This window comes from Ischnura elegans, chromosome 6, assembly GCF_921293095.1.
Source record: "Ischnura elegans chromosome 6, ioIscEleg1.1, whole genome shotgun sequence".
Lineage (NCBI taxonomy): Eukaryota > Metazoa > Arthropoda > Insecta > Odonata > Coenagrionidae > Ischnura > Ischnura elegans.
Genome location: NC_060251.1, coordinates 30,982,106 through 31,005,493, shown reverse-complemented (window position 1 = coordinate 31,005,493; position 23,388 = coordinate 30,982,106). Strand labels below are relative to the sequence as shown.

Here is a 23,388-nt window from a genome sequence, read left to right as displayed (position 1 = left end):
ATAATACTTCATCTTCACTGTACACTTTGGAAAAAAAGTTCTTAAAAGCTGTGGCTTTTGAATAATTATCGTTTACGATACGGTCATCACACTTGAGAGAAATATTTTCTAGAGCATTATACCCTTTTCGCCTCCTTCGAATATACTTGTAAAGCCCACTCCAGCCCTGGTCTTTTAGTGAGTTCCTCGAAAATGTATCCTTGGCCTTTAATTTTTCGGCGTTTAGTTTCTTATAGGCATCCTTATAATCACTTAAATATACGCCCCCTCGATGTCTTATCTTATGAAGCCTTCTCACTCGACGCTTTAGCCTTCTGATTTTTGCGTTATAATATTCGGGATCGGGGTTTGCTTTTAATATTTTGGAGGGAAGGTATCGATCTGATCCTTCGATTAGTAGGCTTTTGAAATTTTCCCATACTTTATTTACACAATTCCCATTCCCTACCCATCCCAAGAATCTTTCCGCTAGAAAATCACTAAAACCAACCATATCCATCCTACTATATTGCTTGCACAGTTTTCCTTTTAAGGGTTTTTTGGACTTTCTACACTTAACAGACAAGGAAACCGCCTTATGGTCGCTTATGCCGTCAAGAACATCGGAAGAGATAAACATATCAATAGGCCTCACTAGAAACACATCCAAAATATTTTCCCCACGGGTAGGGTCCTTAACTACCTGGGAAAATCCCCCTAGCCTTACAAGGTCATTTACTCTCTGCTGCGCCTCGCCTCCCGTTGCAGTTTGGGCTTCCCAGTCCACATGAGGTAGGTTGAGGTCCCCCACTATAATTACCGGATTATCCCTCCCGCTCGCAACGTGGCACTCATACAATGTGTTTAAACGGTCAAGGATACCTAGGCCGTCATTTGGAGGCTTATAGACCGCAGTTATTTCCAACTCCCTGTCGGTTCCTGGAAACAGAAGTACGCTAATCATTTCATAGGTCTCATCCACCCTATGCAGAAGACAATGTATATTTTCCTTTACGCCGAGAAATAGCCCTCCCCCTCTGCCGGCCCGGTCTCTTCTGTAAACCGTAAATCCATTCAGAAAAACTTCATCATTCATTATATCCTCATTCAACCATGATTCAGTGCCAATGATGATATCCGGACATTGTATTTCGACAATTGAACTCAACTCAACTGATTTGGATGCGACACTTCTACAATTTAATTGTAGTAATTTCAAATATCCATTCGACGACTCCAACATCTCAACTGAATCTTGGCATTCCCCATCCAAAATATTTAAATTTGTGCAATTTACATTGATATTATAGTCCAAGTTTTGTGTAGTAACCTTGTTTGTCTTTTTAACATCTCTCAAAACAACATCTCCCGGACCCCTACTCAGTTTCCCTTCATTAGAACGGAGTTTACCACATCACATAAAAGTCCTCCAAACTTCTTAGTACCTCTTCTATTTAGGTGCAGTCCATCTCTACCCAGATCATATTCCTTAACCCAGCAGTTTGGATCAACAAAAAGCAGTCCTTTTTTCTGGCAAACCCACTCAATCCCTTCATTAATATAATCAATTCTGTTTGGGTCGAAATTTCTTCTTCTTAAGATACCACTGATAATAATTGTTGCACTTTTAAACTTTTTTCTTGCCGCGGAGCACAAATCCCATAAATATCCAGTTATGTGATCGTCACATTTAGCATGTTTAATATCGTTGGTACCAACATGCAATACTACCACTTTTTCGTCACGCCGATCATCCAAATTATTTATTCTTTTCTCTAAATGCTCTGTTCTAATTCCGGGTAAACAATCCACCCGAAAGTTGTCCGGGCAAAAATCACTAACAAATCTCAGCAAAGAGTCTCCCATAATACGTACATTTGTCCCAGCACCATTCACAACTAGAGACTCATTTGCTTCTAATTTATCCCTAATGTCCCCTCCTTTTCCTGAATCATTGGGCTCACTTTGATGCATCGACCCAACACCGTTTTTACGCACAGATGAACTTACGTCCATCTCAGCAACAATCCCACTTCTTTTTCCTTTTGCTGTTGATCGTGAGTATGATCTCACATCAACTTCAGACCTCTCACATCTTGTCTTACCTAGAGTTTTTGTTGTTGTAGCACTGGGAATCCGCCCTCGCAGTCTGTTATTCTCAGCTTCTAGCACTTCAATCCGTCTCCTTGCTTCGTCCAGCTCCGTAGTCAACCTCGCGATTTGAAGTTCCTGCTCAATGGTGAGCTGTCTCTCCCGCTCGACTCCACACTTCCAGCAACTCCATCCTTCTTTAACGCATTCTTCCAAGTTTGATCCAGAGCAGTTAAAGTGGAACCAGCAACTACACACTCCACATTGCACTCCATTCCGTAGGTGTTTGTGACAAACGGAACATTTAACCCCGACCGTAACTTCCGACTTCCCAGACTTTGTCATTTCAAGGCAAATTTCCCTTCACCAAGAGCAACGCGGCCAAACACGTCTGGCCCTCACGACGGCCCGGAGATGAAGATTTATATTCTTATATTTTCTATTATTATTTGTATGCAAAAGTTATCGCCCACCTTTCATGAGTTAGTGAAACTCAGTAATTTCCACACTCGCCTAGGACTCTTCACCATGCTCTGTTATAATCATAATTCCAATTTTTGATTATTCCATCATGAATGCTCTCCATAAAGTTATTCTGGAAGTAATACATTTTATGTCATTGGAGTGTCATCTCATCAATTCATTCTAATAAGATACCCAATTCTTGATTGAAACAATGGCTCAGTAGCATGTGAACGACAACGAACCATATGAAATGTAAGCATAAACCTACGTGAGGAATAGCGGTGAGCAGCTCGGCAAGAGTAACTGATATCATCAACTTACCTGCAACAGGGCTAAGTCCGTTGATTTTTCCCAACACATACCTTAAGAAGCAGGTGATGGCTTGAAAAAACAATATGATACCAGCAGTCTCTTTATTTTTCAAATCACAATGATTTAAAAAAATAGGTGAATGAGCCCATCTACTGATATTCTATCTCATACCCACCTCTGCCTCATGAAGTATATCAGTGCCAAAGGCATCAGAACTCTTCCTCTTGCCCCAGCCAATGATAGTGCAGAGCCTTCGGAGAGGTAACGCTTGTCTTGGCCTTGGAAGGCAGGCAAGTCCATGCCCAGTTCCGTCACCTCGTCCAGACGAAGCCCACATTGGTAGTCGCAGCAAAGCAACGTCATTGTCGACAGTGTCAGCGTCATAGTCTGGATGAATGATTGCTTCCTCCACCTGTAAAATTTAAAGGATAACTGATACCAATGAATACCGTAAATTGTTCCCACATTGAAATCCTCCAAAGATAAGAAGCATCCAAATGCCAATAAATGGAAACAATTAGTATCTCTGAAACCTCATCCATAGTTGGAAAGGAAAGTAATATCTTCAAATGCCAATTGCATTAGAATTGACGATTTACTTAATACATACTTGAATTGGAAACAATGAACCCAGTATATCACTATGTCAGCTGCATCAGTAAATGAGCTTCAACTAAATAAATCTGATTACTTCAGGTGTAACATGATGGAAAAATTGGATATTCATGACTGAATAATTAAACATTGGAGACAAAATATTAAAACACTGCATTCCACAAAAAAAAAACAAATAAATTTTACTTTATAACTTGGGTTTCTTAATACCATACTATCTTCAGGCCTTGTCATAGTGTCTTCAGATAGTGGAAGCTGTGGAAATTAAAACGTTTACTCATCCAATCATGAAGGTTGCTGGATTCACTTCAATGGGCTTACATTCTCAACAGAAACCTGTATGGTGTTCACGGATACTGCAGCCCATTACATTGCACTGTTTTCTTGTTCCCTTAATATTCTGAATAGATTTTGTGTTACCATGCTCAAAATATCTCTTTTCACTGGCATATCCACATTATGTATAGAATTTTTGCATTTCTTAAAACTAAAGTCATATTTACCATATTCTGACTGGCTCAACACAATACCCAAAAATTTCAGTCAGCAGAGCTATGGTCCACAGTGTGGAGAGTGTTAACGAAAGACACCAAAGTGACCATAACTCAACGTCCCATACCATGGGCTGAGCGGAGACTTTGAGGTGCTCTCTACACAGCACTAAAACAGGGATTGGGCAAGCTGACAGATCTTCACCACCAGTAGTGCAGCCAGGAATTTGAAATGGGGGGGGCTTTACCGGAGGGGCCCGTCCGGGGTGTATGGAAAACACCCCAGGGCAAATGGAGGTCCTACCATAAAGTTTTGGGATGTTTTACGTAGAAAACATGATTTTAAGGATTCAAAAACAATAATTTTGTGCAAGTGTTTATTAAAAATTATTTATTGAGGCCAATTTCATTTCTGGCACCTCTTTTAAAGGCTCAAGGGAGGGTTGTAACCCAGAAAAGCCCCCTCCCCCCTTGGCTATGCCACTGTCAACCACCACTGGCAATCGAATCCAAGTCCACATGGTGGGATACAAATACACAATTCACCACAACATCTTAATAGTCCCTTAATGCAGACCCTGAGAGCACACGAAAAATTGTAGACGTATACATTTGGGATATTTCTAGTCTACAGGTAACTTAACCGATGGAAGTTACCAGTAGACCATAAATATACGCGATGTACTGCTACCGCAATTGGGATATTTCAAGTCTACTGGTAACTTAACCGATGTAAGGCTGTAGACCAAAAATATACGCGTGATGAAAAGTAAAGAAAACATTAGTTATTTCACATAAATATCATGTCATGTACGTTCATCACGACAGGTAGATTCCATAAAGTTACGCCTGAAACAGCTAATTATAAATATACGCGATGAATAATACACGAAAAATTGAAGGCGTATGCATTTGGGATATTTCTAGTCTACAGGTAACTTAACCGATGGAAGGCTGTAGACCAAAAATATACGCCATGTACTACTACTGCAATTGGGATATTTCAAGTCTGCAGGTAACTTGAATGATGGAAGTTACCTGTAGACCATAAATATACGCGATGTATTCTACCAATGCCTTCTAAGCTAACGAGCCGTATGCTGGAGATGGTAACACAGTTGGTCGTCTGCAGACCACGTTAGTGTATTGTTTTGATTGTTTATGAGTTGCGAGCAGTTGTGAGACCTTCGTTTGTGATACGTGTTGGTTATTTCCAATGTAAAGCAAAATATCCGACTATATAGAGGCTCGGAATCCCTCATATTTTGTATTATTTACAATATTAATATCTGAGTAAGCGCATAAAATATAAACTGGAACAGTGGTTAAACCAAAAAGTCAGTAGCATCGTTGTTTAGCAGTCTGACAATGAGCCACGGCCGTTGGAGGTGGATACGTTAATTGTAAGTTGATGTTATCGATGGCACCTCATCCATTTATATAATTAGAACAATTTTGATATTTTTTAATGCCCGCTATGCTTTGACAGTCAATAATTTCATCCATTTCATCGTAGGTACTGAAAAATTCGCCGTTAAGGACTGCTTGTGCTTGTACTATTAGGTGAACACCAGAGAATACAACTTAGTTCGCTATGCTTGGAGATTTTCGATTTTTACTAAAACATCTTTTGTGCCAAAATAGTGTTATTTTCATCGTGACAACTCTCGTTAATCTACTGCTGGCAATCACAGTGCCAGTGGTTGAAATGCACTAGGACAGTTAAGTTTGACAAGGTTGAAAAACATCGGCCAAGAGTTGTATTTTCAGATTTCCATCGTGATTGAATTGTAAACAGTGCTATTACGCTATCGATAAATGGACAGTTATGTAAATATCAGTGGCGTGTTATCCTCCGTTGTACACCATGGGTATGACATATCACGATCAAGCTATCAAGATCAAAGCTGTGTGTGAAGTTTATTTTTCTAGTATATCAACGAATAGCAGTGAGAAAAGTCACCTGTGCCACTTGAATGGGCTAATTAAGTCTCCAAATCGGTGAATATATAGTATTTTTCATCATAACGAGCTCTGTGATTGTAAGTTGTACGTGATTAATATAAGTATGGTAGTGACTTCCAGTTTTTGATGATTATATTTGCCTATTTCCCACTATGTTTTTATGGTGTGTGCTACTATATCGTTTGTGGATTTACCTATATTATTTAAATACATTTTTGCTTGTGTGTGTGTGTGTGTGTTGGCTGCGGAACCGATTCGCGATCTCAGATGTGAATTGTGTGCATCCACTTGCTGTGAATTCGTATTCGTCAAACCAAGGAAATGGTGAAGCTTTGTCACATTATCATGAAATAAAAGTTTCTTTCTACAATTAGTACATGTCTTGTGTTTCTTTAACTGTTTATTGCTTTTCATAGATAACTGCCTAAAAGTTATTTTTCATTATTTTAGCAAGCGTTTTCTTTTGCTCCCTGAATTGGCATTATTGCTTTCCAAACCCCGCTACATACACGAAAAGAATGCAGAGCAACCGATTATTTGTTATTTCATAGTAGTTCAGTGTTTTTGGCTGTAATTATAATTAGGTTTAGTGCTTAGGAGAACCTGGGGGTCTATTCTCTAACTCGAAGCTCCCGTCGTGGTAGCTTCGAACTAGCTACCAGAATTGGCTACCAACCTTATTCTCTAACAGGGAGTAGCTTTCTCAGACCGAGAATTTCTGGTAGCTTTCTCAGACCGGATATGGGGTATGAGAAATATTTCGTGCGAACTCAGTTTTTACTCTTAGAACCAATGAAATCGCTCGTTTCATTTCGTAACCTGCGGGAAAATCATAATGTAGTCGTTCTCGACTGACTTTTTCTTCTAGTTGAAATTAATGTGCTTTGTAAATTACGAAATGCTGAGTGCCTTCAGCTTTCATAATAATAGAAATACGAATAATAATAGAAATACGTAGAAATAATTATATTTGGCTAAGCGGCTTTTATATCAATTCAATAGTTTCGATCGATGCAGCACTTTATGTCACGATTGATAATCATGTAGGCCATGTAAATATAATGAAGACAAAATGTTAGTAAACTACCAACACATTAAACCAATGCTATCACATTGTCGTTCTAATTCCCGAGAACTTTACACTCAGCGCTCCTTATGCTTTTGCCTGTTTGATGCAAAAATTTTGATGACCAACTGTTTCTGTGCAGAGATTGTTCCTTCTTGCACTACGAGAGAATATCGCAATAACATGTGCATACGATAAGTGTATATTATTTCGGGAATATCTTCAACAAAGTTAATGGGAAGGTGGAGAAAATTATGTTTGAAAGTTACGTCATTTCACTCAGATTGGCCTAAGCAATCATTTTAGGCTCACAATATGCTTCAAACGATATTTACACAAAACTTTACTGCCGTGCCGTTCTCACGACGGCTAAATTAATATTTAAATGGTTTTATGAATAAGTATTATATGCCAACCGCCAAGCTTGCACTATTGCAAGCGAGGGCGATTCATTAGAACTTGACCATCATTATGAAAAAACAACCTATTAAACGTAGTTCCTTCTCCCAATATTAAAGTCATATTATATTATTGTTTTTGTGATGACTTCCTCCGTGGGCTTCTGGAATATCCATGGCTACACTTTCTCAAAATTCAAAACAAATACACCAACTTAACTACCGGCACTGAAATTAAATGCGTATATACGGCCAAAGACACACAAATGAAAGCAGAATGATATCATGAACACATTTATTCATTGGAAGAGCAAAAAAGTTATTAATAACTATCATGAAACACCTTACATTGCATTATAACACAATAATATATCCACCTCTCTACGGTCTGCATCTATGTAACACTAAACTCTCTTCACACAATCACTTCACAACAAAGATCGTTGCTAATAATGCACGGTAAAGTTAATCATAAATGTATAAACACTTGCAAAAATAAGACATCCATCTCTGTGCAGTGGATACATTGGCATTGGTAATGATTTCAACGCATCAATTTGTACCGTCACTACAACAGTCTCTCGCAACATCAATAATAATCACTGTTTTCGGGGTTTTTCTTCTCACTAGTAATGACTTCATGCAAAATAAGATTTCACGTGATATAAAATGATTGAAAGCAACATTTTTCTTCTCCAAATAATGAAATCAACTAGTTAACGCGATCGATAGTTCACTCCGAAACATATATGTTTAGTCACGAAATTTGTCACTCATGCCCACTACTTTGTTAAGATTACAATAATTGAAGGCTTCAAATAATTTACGCAGCATTCCCGACCTCATTAAAGAAAATAATTACGCAAAACAACAAAAATAGTCAACACTTTTCTTGTTTACCACTCAATCGCTAGCCGTGTCAAGAAAGACTGATGGGATAGAACAAAAGATTAGCGACACGCGCCACTTGGTTCACGGCGGTTCATAGGAATTCCGGGAATTCCCATAGAGTTTGTAGAGTATTTATGGGAATTCCCATGGCCCTATGGGAATTCCCTATGTATTTTGATGGTAGCTAGCTGAAGCGCGGGGTTCGAGGGCGCGCTTCGCGAAGCTACCGTGGTAGCTAGTTTGAAGCTACGGAAGTAGCTTCAAATCCCATAGAGAATAAGGGTTGGAGCCTAATAAGCTACCGGTAGCTTCTGCAAGCTCCCTTCGCCGGAGCTTCAGCGTTAGAGAATACAAGTGGGAGCAAGTAGCTTAATTAAGCATCTTTCCACCAGAAAGCTACCGCGCTTCGAGTTAGAGAATAGACCCCCTGATAAGGTTCTCCTAAGTATTCGTGATGGATTTTTAGCATTTTCGGAGGGATAGGAATACCTTCTCCGCAAAATTGCCATAAATTCATTTCAGTTGAAAATCACACATTGCTACAAGGTTAGCAGTATAAAATGTATGTTTTTGTAAAAAAAATACGCCTACATTTGGTATAACCGTAGAACAAAATTATCATAAATGGGCGACATTTGCCCCTAATGTAGACCAAATATAGACGTCTACATTTGGTATAACCGCAGACCAAAATTATACCATTATAAGTTACCAGTAGACCAAAAAAGGAAGACATTTGCACCTAATGTAGACCGAGTGTAAACCTGATGTAGACCAAATGTAGTCGCCTACATTTGGTATACGGCAAACCATTAGGTTTGCTGTATACCACATATAGACGTCTACATCTGGTTTACATATGGTATTCTGCAAACTTTGTGCTCTCAGGGGACATTCTTTTGTGCATGTAAAACTACAATAAAAGCACAAGCATTTTGTGGATAAGAGTTAAATAGCTGACAAATGGAAAAATCTTACAGCCTTTTATGCACTGATAAGGGATGAAAATATTTATGCATTATTTACATATAATGATAAGTTGTACATATATCAAAATGTCATGCAATGATGTGGTCATCCTGATTCAAAAAGTTAACTACAATTTTATTTTTAATGAAAAGTTGTGAGCTTCAAGGTAAAGATTCTTGATTTGATGTTGCATCAAATTCATAATCAAGTTCACATTGTGGTTAATTTTTGCCAAAATAATATGGGATAACCATTCATCACTCCTTTTAACTAGAAATAACATTGAAAAACGAGTCACCCCTTCCAAAGGATTTATTTTTTAATTTTATTTAGATGCATATATTTTTGAATAGATGCATATATTTATGAAAATTATTAATATGAAATTAAATGATTGGTACTCCGTAATACACCAAACAAACGTAATGATAGCTGTATAAAAAATTTTTTCCATTTTTTAAGTATCTGAGGGGGGATGTTCCCCCCTGAATCCACCTATAAGATGGTGGTCAACATGTTAAGGTATCTTATTTCCATCTCACCCTAAATTCTGCTTCCGTGCCATCCTCCTCAACCAAATCGTGCTCTCCCAGGCGAACGTACAGCCTTTTTCTCACACAGTGAGCAGCCGTCAGTATCCAGTGGGGAGCCACCAGTGTCCCTCCACAAAACGCTTCCTGATACATATAAATACATAAAATGAGAAATCATCTTGCTGGGTAAGAATATGCAGCTGACTTTTCAACAGAAAACTCTTCCGTCATCCTCACTGTTTTTGCATTATTACTCTACTGAGGACGATACGTGAATTTTCTTTAACTTTTGCCACAAAATTTCATACCTACTCAGCTGGAATTCTAAGAGGTATATATGATTTAAATCAGGAAGAAATCTCATATTGCCTCGTTAAATTTTAGCAAATATACGGCATCAAGCATGAATTTCTGACTGCAGATATTTACGTAGAAGTGAAAGGAGAAATTTGGAAATAGAAGTACAAAAGCAGACTTGATTGGTGGACGCTTACTAGGACCAAATGGGAGCTTGAATCAAAACAAGGATGGCACAAATGATTAAATCAAGCATACTAGTGATGCTGGTGATGATGCAGAATATTTGGAATACTAGCTATGAATCACACAATAATGGCATGAACACAATTAAAGGGGTCCCCAGCCTCTGAAGGCTTATGGCCCCCCAGAAAAATATGACAAATAAAAATGGTGGTGGCCGCCCTTCAAAAAGTGCTGGCAAACTCTTCCAGCATAAAACGAAAACATCATCAGAAATTAGGCAAAGTTTAAATTAACACTTTGAGTGCCGGCTGCTAAATTTAAAGCCCTACTGAAAAATCCAGCCATTTTTACTATATTCGTACATTTTTTAAAACATTAGCATCAAAAATATATTTATATCGATGTGCATTTCAATAAAAATGGACTTTGCTCTTCTTTATGAATGAGTTGAATAACATTTATTGCTAATTCTTTAATATATAATTTAACAATGAAAACCTACTGTTTTTGAAAAATGAAATAGTAGCAACAAATGCTGTACCGCCGTAATATGCATAATAATTTTTTTAATACGCTCAATTTGAACAATTTAAAGCATGGAAATTATGAAAAAGCATTGTTCCAAGCAAAGCATTATAAATCCTGGATGACAAAAAGGGTCAATGCACCCTCAACGAAAGGTCCATTGGCCCAAAGAATTTTCACACTAAGTGGCCTAAGATGAGGATGCCGGTAGCTACAGAGGATTTTTCGTCCTCAAGACATAAAGTGAACTCTTTTTCCATCGAGCAGTTGATTTTTAAAATAACAGAACCACTAAGCAGTAAACTGGAAAAGTACCACGGGCGAAATGTTACGGCTTCACGCATACAAAGCCGATTAAATGGAAAGACGTAATATTACGTCCATGGCAATCCTCAGAAAGATTAGCAGGACGTAATATTACGTCCATGGCACGCAAAGTGTTAAAGTAAGTAAAATATTTTCCTGGGGGTGAAAAAGCCACTCTCGATGTGGGGGCTCCCCCCAGACCTTCCTCAGACACATTTTTATTAGGCCTCTGTGCGTTCTCCAGAGTCACTCACAACAATCCCTGTTCCTTTTTAAAACAATCTCTTGATAAAGTATTAAAAAAAACAAACATTCAATTATTACATATTAAAATAAAATATTGAATTAAACCCATCAAATATTATAGCTAAGGAAAATAAGCAACAAAAAAACGAGAAAAATTTAGTGAACAAAGAAAACAGAAAATCGTCTGGGATGACGTCATAGCCCCCACCCACCCAGCCAAATTCCCTGCCTATCTATATCCATGGATAATGAAAACTTACTTTCTAGTGTGTTCTCTAGCTTATTTGGATCTGTGCATGGCTAAAGACCATGAGATTTTGTCATTACATGTAAATAATATACTATTCTCTAAATGCTAATTACCCTATAACTCTATTGATATTTTTGTTGGTCCCCAAGAGGACTTTTGTACATGAAAGTGGGGTTGATATCAGTTTTGAAATTATCATCCATTTGTGCAACAGGATAGGGCCAGATCTTACCTTGAATCTGTTAAGTACTGCCACCTGCCATGGCCACCGCCCAGGTATGCTCTCTCTGCCTCCGATTATTCTCAGCGCTTGCTGATGACGCCTGACAGCCACAACAGATGTCCGATTGCTGCTGGGAGAGATTCCACAGCCCTTCTGAGACCAGATATCACTGGAAGCCATTGGTGTTCCATTATACACCGGTTTAAATTCCAGTTCATCAGATGATGGATCAATGCCAGCTAATGGAAGGGGTAAGAAAAAAAAAATGTTATCATACATGTAGAAACATTTCCTTGTTTACATCCTCATTCTGCTGAAAAAAAGAAGCGGCAATATGATGATTAAGAAAACATTCAATGGTTGTAATGACTGAACCTTCATTTTGACCATTTTGTATTTTTGGTTCTACTATTGGCATCCTATATTTATTCCAGTTCTCAGTTCTGGTTCTTGTTATAGAACTCACTTAGATCAATAATTAATGATAAAAGAAGTTTTTTATCCAATTAGTATGCTTATCTCAGATTCCTTAGTGCTTTCCTGATGGCTTCACATAATAATAGCAAACGCTGATTATGCTTATCGCAGATAATATCATAGAGTAAGTATACTTACTCTATGATAATATGAATTGCCTCCAAAAGAACATCAAATTAACAACATTATGAAGCATTAGGCTGCATGCATGTTTTTAATTTCTTTGAGAAAACTAAAAACATTAATAGATTGCTTGTTAACGAAAAGTAAAATAATATAATTCAACTGAAAACTATATGCTGTTCATAAGGTCTCAGTTTTGTTGATTATTATTCATTAGATAAAACTTGAAGGATATCAATGTAAGATATAATTGCACAACCTTTAATTCTAACATGTTAACAAGGTTCCCATCAATTATTTTTACTATGTCATCATTTGTGATTCTGGCTCCAATCTCAAGAATCAGGGGAACAGATACATAAACCAAAATGAAGAATTGCAGCACCCATTTAAATCCAATGTTTTCATACTTAAATGCCAGCATTACCCTCATCACTCACCTTCATTGTCTTCAGTATCTGGTTGCTGCTGAATCTGGCGATGTATCCACCTGTGGCAGAAACTCCCTTCCACATAGCAGTAGGCCTCTTCACGTATTACGTCAGCACCACAGTGTAAAGGCCTCTTGCACCATCTATGTTGCGGGAGAGAAAAAGTGCGAAGAAATATATGTGATGTTAAAAAAATAAAAAGAAACCTATATCAGATAATTACCTTAAAAATATAAACAAGAGAAAAATGACATATTTACAAAAAAATGAAAACAGAAGTTCATTATCATTTTATAATGCAAAAATGTTTTACTAAATTTATTTATAATTAAAATTGAAGTTATTCAGTGGTCTGTTATTTTGGCCACATATCAGTGACATTTTAGCGGAATACAAATGGTATTTTTTTATTTTAGCATATTTTTTATGTCTCCAAGGTTTTTAAAAATGTGGTTAGGATTTTTTTATAAATTAGTTTGCATTGCACACAATCACTTGCAGCCTATGTTTCAACATCTCCTTCCTTCACACCAGAAAGGTCATACTGGTCCCTTTACACATTTTGAAATTCCATTCTCTTTTTCATGCTTCTGAGTACAATTGATTATGATGAAAAGGCAGACTGCATCAGACCCAAGGAGTGTTTGAAAATTGTCAAACAAATATACCTCAACTGGTAGGTTACCTTCACTGATATTATCTGATTCATTAAGGCCTATCGCTAGGTATAGGATCCATGTGATCTATGATATACAAAGCCCCTTGTGTGACTAACTGAATGATGGATACAAATTTCTGACCAAGGGCGATTCCAAGATTTTTTTCTCGGGGGGGGGGGGGGGGGGGGGGGGACACAAGGGACTGACAGGCAAACAGCATTCTCATATTTGAGATTAAAAACAACATAAAGCAATTACTGTACAAAATATTTTCTTTATTTTAATGTGAGAGTTATAAATAAAAAAAGATAATAAGTTACATGCATAACAACAACAGTTTTCGGCCCCTTTCCCACTTGGGTAATGCTTTTTTTTTGAGCGATTATTAGCTAATGACCAATGAACGGAAAATCGGTCTTCTTGACTTAGGCTCAAGGCTTAAATGAATGAGGCTCCATAGTACACAAAACAAAACGAACGTAATGATAACCACATTAAAAATCTTGTCTATGTTTCAAGCGTCAGTTGGGGGGGGGGGGCACGTGCAACCGTGCACCCCCCCCCCTAAATCTGCCTATGCCTGTATGAGAGCTGAAAATTTTCACTGAGGTGGGGGTCCGAAAATGATTCGCACAGGAGTACCAAAGACCCCTACTTTTCGTTTCCTTGCCCATGAAAAAGAAATCAAAATGGTGGAATTTTCTATAGTTCCATGCACGCCTCTTGTCGACGGACCAACGGAACATAACTTTCATTAATAATTTTATTAGGGGAAGGATTTTTCCTTTAGTGTGCTTCTTACTTACCTATACCTCTGAATTACTGAGAAACAAGTCTTCGAAACTTAACTCCGAAGTTCAACGCAAACATCCTACGATGTATGCAACCCAAGTTACAATATTAAGGAATATATTTCCTGAAGACTTCCGATTCCGCCACCGATACAGAATTTCACTTATATAATGCCCACTTGATGTGATTGCAATGAAAAATATCGAATACCCCGACATTAACCCTCCTTCCTCTCGGAAAAAATTAAAATGCGTTCATTCTGGTTTATCCGTGCATGCTCAAGTCAATGCCATCTAACGCGCTAAGTACGCAGAAGATCTGGATGGTTATTGATTCTTCGGTTAGTGACAGAACTGAAGTTAATGTTGAAATACTTAACCCTGAAAAAAAATCGAAAATAACGAGAGAAATAAATTTCAACTAAAAAGTTAGCCGGATACTTCAACTGGCGACCCACATGTTCCTATGGGTATGCAAACCGAGCGACATAACTCATTTCCTCCAAGTATTCAATGCGCTGTTTAGTGGATATTTCCCACGTGTGGCCGATGGGATGTGCTTCATGCATGTTTCTCGATGGAAGCGAGGCTAGGACGTTGACAGGTTAAAAATCTTGAAGAGAAGATGGGACCTTTTAGTAGGGCACATTATGTTGTATGATGGCATGATGAAAGCAATCGTAGAAAGACAAGTGGAATGGAAGAAGGGCAAGGGACGGCCCCGAATGAGTTACAACGGACGTTTTATTAAGAATGTAAAAGAGAAGGTTATTAAAAGGTTAGCGGATAGGACAAAAGAACTGATAGATGCATCAAATCAATCTTAGTACTATTGACCAATGATGATGATTCAATTTAAAAGGCCAAGTGGGCTGTTTTCGAATAATTTGAAATTTATAAAAAATAAAATAAACACGCCACCAAGTGGATTTGTGACCTGGGACCCACCTGAACCTCTGCGTGGTGCATGACCTGGAGCAGGGCGACCACCTCGACCATCGGCCGTAGAGCCTTGCGCTGCTGTACCTTGGGCCGCCACCCTCACTCAGCACCCTGCGCCTCGACGTTTCGGCCACGTGGAACGGCTTCTTCTTCGTCTTCTTCCTTTTGCGAGGCTCGCTCCGATCACGCTCCCCGTTCCTCTGTTTCCCTTTCCTCCTCCTCCACCAACGCCTGTCCCGAGGTCCCTTGAGGACCCTCCTACGCTTGGGGCCACTCTCTATGCACCGATGCACATCCTGCAAGGAATGCAATTAAATATGTATGCATGTACGATTCTTCATTGAGGCTTTCGTGGTTCATGGTTGACGATAATACGAGGACTGTGTTTTTTCAACCTCCGATCGGTCATGTACAGAAGACGAAATGATTGATAAAAATTATTTCTTCGTTAAAACTTTCGAGGGTGCTAGTCATTATGAATCAAATTATTTCATCGCTAAATATTGAGCACACTTTAGGTGCCCTTTCGACATAATGGCCTCAGCGATTGACGGATTGGTCGTGCCTGTGGAAAAGCTTTACTATACCTTCTTTACAGAATGTTGCCACCAATAACTTCCAATGAATTTTGCCCTTGTCTTGAAGCTCATCGCCCGCTTGAAAACGCATCCCTCCTAGCCACATCTTCCAGTGGGAATTAGTTCGAGTAAGCTCTACCATCACCTATACAAAATCAGCCTTCATATTGTATCACTACGTGAAAGAGTGAGAGTATAGAAATGCCGTAAGTTCGCCAATGAACCAAAATCCACTAACACGTAATAACGGAAGGATAGTATGGCAACAATGTAAACGAATAAGTATCGCAAGTGCCTCGAGACCGTAAAAGACGAGAAAAGTGAGCATTGATATATACAAGTTATAACGCAGAGTTACATGCAATAATTGTGCGAAATATACACATCGAAAAAATCATTCAACTTGGCCGGGATACGAACCAGGATCCCGCGATTTCCGGTCGAGTTTCCCCAAGGCGAATGATTTTTCTCTCTGTGGATTATTCGCACAATTTGTGGATTGAGGGTGACTACCGTAAAAGTTATCACCGTCGCTAGTCCCGGTACACTTAAAACTACATGGAATGAATTAACTGGCGAATAATTAAGCATTATCACTTGTAAAAATCTTGCAAAAATGAACTAAAGTTATTTTCCACTGAAGGAAAAGAAGTTAAGGGAAATATTTCTCTAAAAAGATAAAAATTGAACCAAAGAGCAGATGACGATACTTTATGGAACCATGAAACAGATAATTTAATGAATTAAAACCGTTTTTAATGTTCTAAAGAATGTATTTTTAACCAACTTAGGTTGCTCGAACAGATTCTGTAGACCATACTAACGATTTTCGGTCATTATGTTACATATGCCAAAAATGACCAATTCGTTAAAATATATTCATCTGATCCGTTATTACATATTTTAATGCATCAGATGTTACTGCTATTTTCTATCTTAAAAGTACAACTAAGAGTATTAAGAGGTACAAATAAGAGGTTTAAATCTGAACCCCTAACGCTTGTTTAGAGAGTAAAAAAAGTCCTATAAATTTAATAATGTGTCCCCCAACCTAATGCACCCCCAAACTATAAGCCAGACTTCGCTGAATTGATTCATGTTTATTGACGTAAATCAGCGCTTTAAGGTACTCGGTGAAAATCAATAATTACAACTCACCGAATGGACGACGATTAAGTTCTGTTTAAAAAAAAAACTAAAAGGAAAGTATTAAGAATATTAGGTATGCCAGCCTAATAATAAAAGCCTACATATGCCAGCCTACATATGCCAGCCTAATAATAAAAGACAGAGGAAATATTTATGAAATTAAAAAAAAAATAATGCGTTAGAATCTAGGATGGCTATTAATTAGCTGTATCATGTCAGAAGGTTCCAATGGCATTGGTTACCTACCTATGTGGAGAGATCTTGGATATTTGGATGGAGCAAGAACGTTGCCAGAAATTTGCTTCGGGGGTAACTTAGGTGGTATGCGGTTGGCATCTACTCATATGTTTTGGCAATAGGGTGGTTTCCTATTTTTTTAATTGCCTTAATAGAAAGATTATTACTCCTGGAGAGCGTGTTGCACGCTTTTAGATTTTTAAATGACGATATCTGTTTTTCGCGATTAAATGGAAAGTGAAAATTTTCAAGCGCGCGAAAACTCGACGGCTAAGTATGAATGCTGGGAAAACGCCGTGTGATGTCAGTCTGGTTCCCGCTGTCGGCGTGTGAGGTGACCTTGGGGCGAGGCTTTGAGCGCTGATACGATGCAGGTTGCTAGCAGGTAGCAGAGTACCCTGCTGACAGGTAGCGCTTGGCTTAAATAAGGATTATTAATACCCTATCAAACGAAGGAAACTTTCCGAACTTAGGTAATTTTAATGTGCGATTATTAATAAACGTTTCCCTGATCTCTGTACCACATGCATGCATTAGTAATCTCATGCAATGTAAAACTCCTATCTACTCGTATAGAAACTAGGTCCCTGTGACGTCACGTGGGGTGGCATCGCATGGGCGCCAATCTGGCCTTTTTCGAATGAGGTTAAAATTGACCATGGCCATTCGTCTAAACCGGTATTCCTAAAACCAAATAATTTGTATATTATGAATACAATAATGTTGGGTAACGAATCGCAATCAATGCCTTTCGTTTTTATTATGAAGAAAACTACCGTAATCGAACACATCGGAAAATCATAAATTTCACCGAACCATTCACATGTTTCGTTTGTCTAATACAGAAAGTAAAAATTCATCGTTTGCAATAAATAAGAATTTCATCACCATAATCATTGGTTATTCTGTCCGCAGACAGGTTCCAACGGAAGTGCCGTCTCCACAGCACTCTGGCCTTGGTCTCTTTCTTCATCTCGGTGTAATTCCTTCCTTCTTCGATGTCCATCGACATTCCATGCCTCCTCCTCCCTTTACCTCCTCTTCCCTTCTATTTTCCCTTCTATCATTAATTTCTATACGCATTTACTCCTTAACATATGCCCTATCCATTTTTCCTTGCTCTTTATAATTTCTCTCAGTTTACTTATTTCTCCTCCTATTCGAATTAGTACTTCTTCATTCGTAATTCTATCTCTCCATCCCATCTTCTCCATTCTTCGTCGAAGTCACACTTCGACACTTTCCGAGCACTTTCCATCTCCATTCTTCAACGTTCACGTTTCGCATCCATACACTACGATGGTCCATATAAAGTATTTTGCAAATCTTTTTCTGCTATCCATCTTGATGTTCCTGGATATCAACATATCCTTATTCCATATGTCTGATATATAAATAGGTAGCATGTTTTTCCAAGAAATGAGACAATTTGTTTTGTCAAAATGATGTCAAAGAATATACTCGAGGTTAATTGGGCACTTTTTTTTTAATTTTCAAAATTTTTGGGCGAAGGCGTGGCTGTACTTGCTAATACATTTGATTGATATATGTTTTTATTAGAAGAAATGCAGTGAGAATAAACTTTGCGAGAAAAAAATACCTGGAAAAAATCCAGTACATGTTCAAAGTACATCACAAGGGGGTTCCAATAAAGAAGGTTGAAGAACATAGAATTAAGCGTTATATTTGTTGCAGTTTCGCGCCCTATTTATTCTGCGGCACCACTTCGCTTCGCAGCTGTATCTCATTCAGTGTCACTTAGACCATTAACCGTGGTTTATATGGTCTTTATTAGTTGACAATTGTCTTGCGTGGGTTAAATGTTTGGTTTATATGATTTATAGTCACGGTTACGTAATGCTGCCGTGTATTTTTTTGTGAAAAGAAATAGATGACTGGTAGCACCGAAGGGGGCGACTGTTAAATCTGATTTTAATGTGCGCGTAGAAACAACTATTGTAGTGGCGGACTTGAGGTACGTCAAATAGGAAACTGAGTATGAGTGGTGCTTACGGATCCGTGAGCCTTCCTGCAGACGATGTCTTTCCTCCTCCGCCGTTTCTGGCCCCGGACGCCAGCAACTCTCCCCCGGGTTCCGATCCTGCTCTGCTGGGGCGCTGGGAGACGCCGGACAGACGAGGCCATCAGAGAAGAGGAGACGGAGAAGTTGGCCACGAAGAAGGCCGCCTCCGTGGGTGGCGGGCCTGCAAAAAACAAAAGAAGCCAGCCACGCCGTGAGAGAACAAACGGACGATATTTCCTGGCTCCCTGTCAAAGGGACGGACCACGGCGAATGCGAAATGTGATCCATAAATATTTTCGACCGGAAAAGGGAGCGTGCCTTACTACCAACTCCCGAGTGTGATGCATGGCGAACAGCACAAGATTGTTGGGTGTTAAGTGGTTCAAATACTCCATTGCAAGTACAGTTTAAGTCGTGAAGTTTAGGAAAGCAGTGAGCAACATTTGGCAGATTGAATAAATAAAGGAGTCAAAAGACCAACGACCATTTTAAGAGCAGTGTAAGCAGCCCAGACGAACAGTATTTTGGTGGGGTTCCCTCCGATACATATGACAGCGCAGAAAATCTAAAATATGTGAGCACCAAGGCAAGTTTAGGAAAGAAAAGTGCTCATTTTTACAAAAATAGCAAAATCAGTGCAATATATTAACAGTCTTAGGAGCTAACAAGTTTTTAAGTGTGTGAGCGTGCAACATGTACGGAGATGGTGCAGAAAATTTAAAGGTGGACGCACAGATAACAATGATGAGCAGCTGAGCGTCGAGCGTCATTACTTAGCATCGATTTCTGCTAATTTTTAAGAAAGCAGTGAGTAAAAAATGGCGGAGAGAATGACTAAAAGAGTCACAACATCATTGAGCATTTCAAGAAGCACTGTAAAAAAACATGAGAAAAGAAATTACTTAGGAATCAGTGGAAGATAGCAGTAAAAACATTGAATTTGGACTAAGGAGGAAGAAAAATTAGTTTAAAGAAGAATAAAAGTTGTTGAAGAAAAGCATAGGATCACAGTTCATTGGACTTACGACCGTTCGACTTAAGAACATCCGAAGTTACGACCATTTTTACTTTTAATAATAAGTTTTGAAAAATCTATAAAACATTTTCCTTGAAAATGCCACTATAATCGCTCGTATTTTGCTATCACGGCAATATGGTTCATTTTTATTTATATCTGTCTGGAGAAGAATGGAGGTGACGTCGACGGAGAGGAGGAGGAACGACGAAGTGCTGAACATGGTGGGTGAGGAGAGGCAGCTTCTAGATGAGATACGGAGGAGACAGAAGGTATAGATGGAGCGAGTACTGAGCGGGAAAGGGATGTTGATATAAGTGTTAGGGGGTTATAAATATTGGGTCAACGAGGAAGAGGAAGGAAGAGATTAGGATTTTTTAAGGCATAATTAAAGGGTGTAGAACTTACTTTGAGTTGAAGAGGGAAGCACATAAAAGAATGGCCACTAAAATTCGTATTAACTTCAAGAAAACCGACTTTAATAATACCTTAATAAAAATACAGAAAATATAGAATAAAGGATGCCGAAGTTAAAATTGACGAGTAGGTTAAGATGTGCAGAGGAATCTAAAAGAAATAGGAGAATAAAATACACAATGGATGACTCTAAGTCAAAGAATAACACTTGAAATTAAAAAAAATCCCCAATGCCCTACTCTTTGCTGGGCAAAGGGGGGGGGGGGTGGGAAGTTACAAGGCTTACAGGGGTAGTGATACACGGAAAACAAGCTAAAACACTACGAAACAATACAATCGCGCAGCTGACTCACTCACCTCGCAGATTTGCTCTGAGGAACAAAATTCCGCGAGGGTCTCAATCACACACACATTCAGATTTGCGAAGCTTCCGCTTAAGACAGTGACCCACTCACACACAGGAAATAAACAAAATAAAAAAACTGAGCGTGTTTTCTTAATTATATAATTTTGTCTTTTTCTTGTGTATGAGTGGGTCACTGTCGTAAGCGGAAGCTTCGCAAATCTGAATGTGTGTGCGATTGAGACCCTCGCGAATATTTGTTCCTAAGAGCAAATCTGCAAGGTGAGTGAGTGAGCTGCGCGATTGCTTTGTTTCGTAGTGTTTTAGCTTGTTTTCCGTGTATTACCCCCCTGTCAGCCTTGTAACTTCCCATCCCCCACTTTGCCCACCAAAGAGTACGTCCTTGGGGAATTTATTTTCTTTCAACTTTTCAACGGCCGTAGATCGTTCAATCACTTAAAGAATAACACGTTGGATTGGTCACGTAATGAGAAACAGCAGTTACGTGGGATATACGAGCTTCTTGCTATTCTTTAGCTGAGTCTGCCAGCAGGATAGCTGGCGAAACTGTTGTGGATTATCCAGAGATGGCAAGTGAAATAAAACGAAAATGTTTCGTTTCGACCCGGAGGGAAACGAAAATACGAGGCCTGGATTTATTTGCGTTCCTGCACGAAATTAAAATCACCAAGGAGTTAAGTTTCGACCCGGGGCGAAACTTAACTTCCGGGAAGGTAACTAAATTAATCAAAGCTCCGCTACTCATAGTTAAGTTTCGATCCCAGAAGTTGAGTGGAGGGGGATAAGAGAGATAGTTTCGATCCCAGAAGTTGAGTGGAGGGGGATAAGAGAGATAGTTTCGACCCATTACGATTGACACAAGTGTGGAGAGGTTAAAACATTGAGCTTAAAAATCGAATGGCCAGTTCGTGTTCACCGTTCTCCTGTTAGTGAGAAAAATATGAGTATCCCATGCATCTGACGGCGGTAGGCCGACCAATGGTCGGCCTACCGCCGTTAGATGGTCGGCGACCATCTACTTCATTCAGCCATGCTTTGTACTCGTTGTGTGGGTCGAAACTAAACTGTTCGAATGTGAAACACGTGGTCCCTCCGATGCGAAACATTATCTGCGTTTGGTTTCGTCTCAGAGTTTTAGTTTAGTTTCGACCCGAAGTAGTTTTGACTCCGATTTCGTTTCGACCCTGAGTTTAGCTCCCCGGATTTATATCAATTTAATTTCTTTTCAACATTTCGCTCCCTGGAACGAAACTATTGAAATTTTATTGATTTTGACTTTCGTTTAGTTCCTATCCTGGGATTATCCAACAACATACGCAGACGCAGTCCGAAAGCGTTGAGGCCCTATACTCTGCTGAATCTTCACCACACCGCGAAAGCCTACCCAAGGATTTCAACGGCGATTATGTGGAAAAGAGTGAAAATTCCAAGCTTTCCAAAAATACCTAATGTATTCAAAGCCAATAAACTTGATTTTCACCATGTAAAAAAAACATTGCGAACCTTATTTTACTTACAATCCTCGCAGTCCACTTTGCAACCTGCATTCAAATACACTCCCTCTCTTCGCAGGCGGGGTGATCCAGAGTCGTCGTCTGCGGAAGGAGCTGTGAGTAGGGAGGAGGGGGCCGAAATATTGAATTACCCCCAACAATGGCGACCCGCAGGGAGAGCACGGTCCATTGTTCATCCGGTCCCGACCCAGAGTGAGCGTGATACCTCCGACGACACTACCAAGCGACCCTCCCCACGAATAATATACGAATATCATGCATTCGCTCAGCCGGTTGACGAGGAGCCCATTTCTGATTCACGACGACGCATGCGCGAACCGTATCGTGTCCGGGGTTTATTGCGCCCAATATGCGTTCTGCACAACAACGTTTCCACAATGGGGTGCTCTCAGAAAATTAAATAGGTAATATTTTTACATGTCCACATAACTAAGTTAAATTTATTAACGTATGCGAAATATGACTTCATAATTCTCAATATTATTGTTGCTAGAGAGCTTCAAAGTTCGCAAAAATTACTAAATTCAATTCCGCTACAAGAATTCCGCCATATGACGTCAGAATGCGGGTAAGGAGACTCGCTCCATGGTAATAACAAAACAGTAGCGACGATAACAAACATCTGCGATGATACTGATTCATAACTTGAAGGGTGTGTGAAAATAGTTGTGAATAGTGCAATAGTTTTACGGTGCGTGTATTGCGCAATGGTTGACTCCGACTTCGAAAAGACGCATTCTAGGAACATTCTGAAGGTAGATTAATTTAGTAATTTTCTAATACTGTGGAAATCGCCTTAGATAAGGATGATGAAAAAGTTATAAGCGCTATTTGTCAAGACTGTGCTGCATCTTCCAGCA

General features: G+C 39.1%; 1 protein-coding gene and 1 long non-coding RNA gene across 2 annotated transcripts in view; one reads left to right on the top strand and one right to left on the bottom strand.

Moving 5' to 3' along the window:
* LOC124160270 overlaps window positions 1-23,388 on the bottom strand; it is a 127,327-nt gene that overhangs the window by 11,441 nt on the left and 92,498 nt on the right. The window contains exons 4-9 of the mRNA XM_046536093.1: window positions 19,209-19,399; window positions 15,238-15,527; window positions 12,849-12,982; window positions 11,818-12,047; window positions 9,785-9,919; window positions 3,023-3,259 (exon numbers count right to left, since the gene is read on the bottom strand). Of these exons, the coding sequence (XP_046392049.1) occupies window positions 3,023-3,259; window positions 9,785-9,919; window positions 11,818-12,047; window positions 12,849-12,982; window positions 15,238-15,527; window positions 19,209-19,399 (1,217 nt within the window). The remainder of the gene's footprint in view (window positions 1-3,022; window positions 3,260-9,784; window positions 9,920-11,817; window positions 12,048-12,848; window positions 12,983-15,237; window positions 15,528-19,208; window positions 19,400-23,388) is intronic.
* On the top strand, window positions 5,003-6,032 carry LOC124160271. Its single transcript, XR_006865132.1, has 2 exons — window positions 5,003-5,356; window positions 5,470-6,032. It is a non-coding gene; the product is annotated as an uncharacterized LOC124160271 (long non-coding RNA).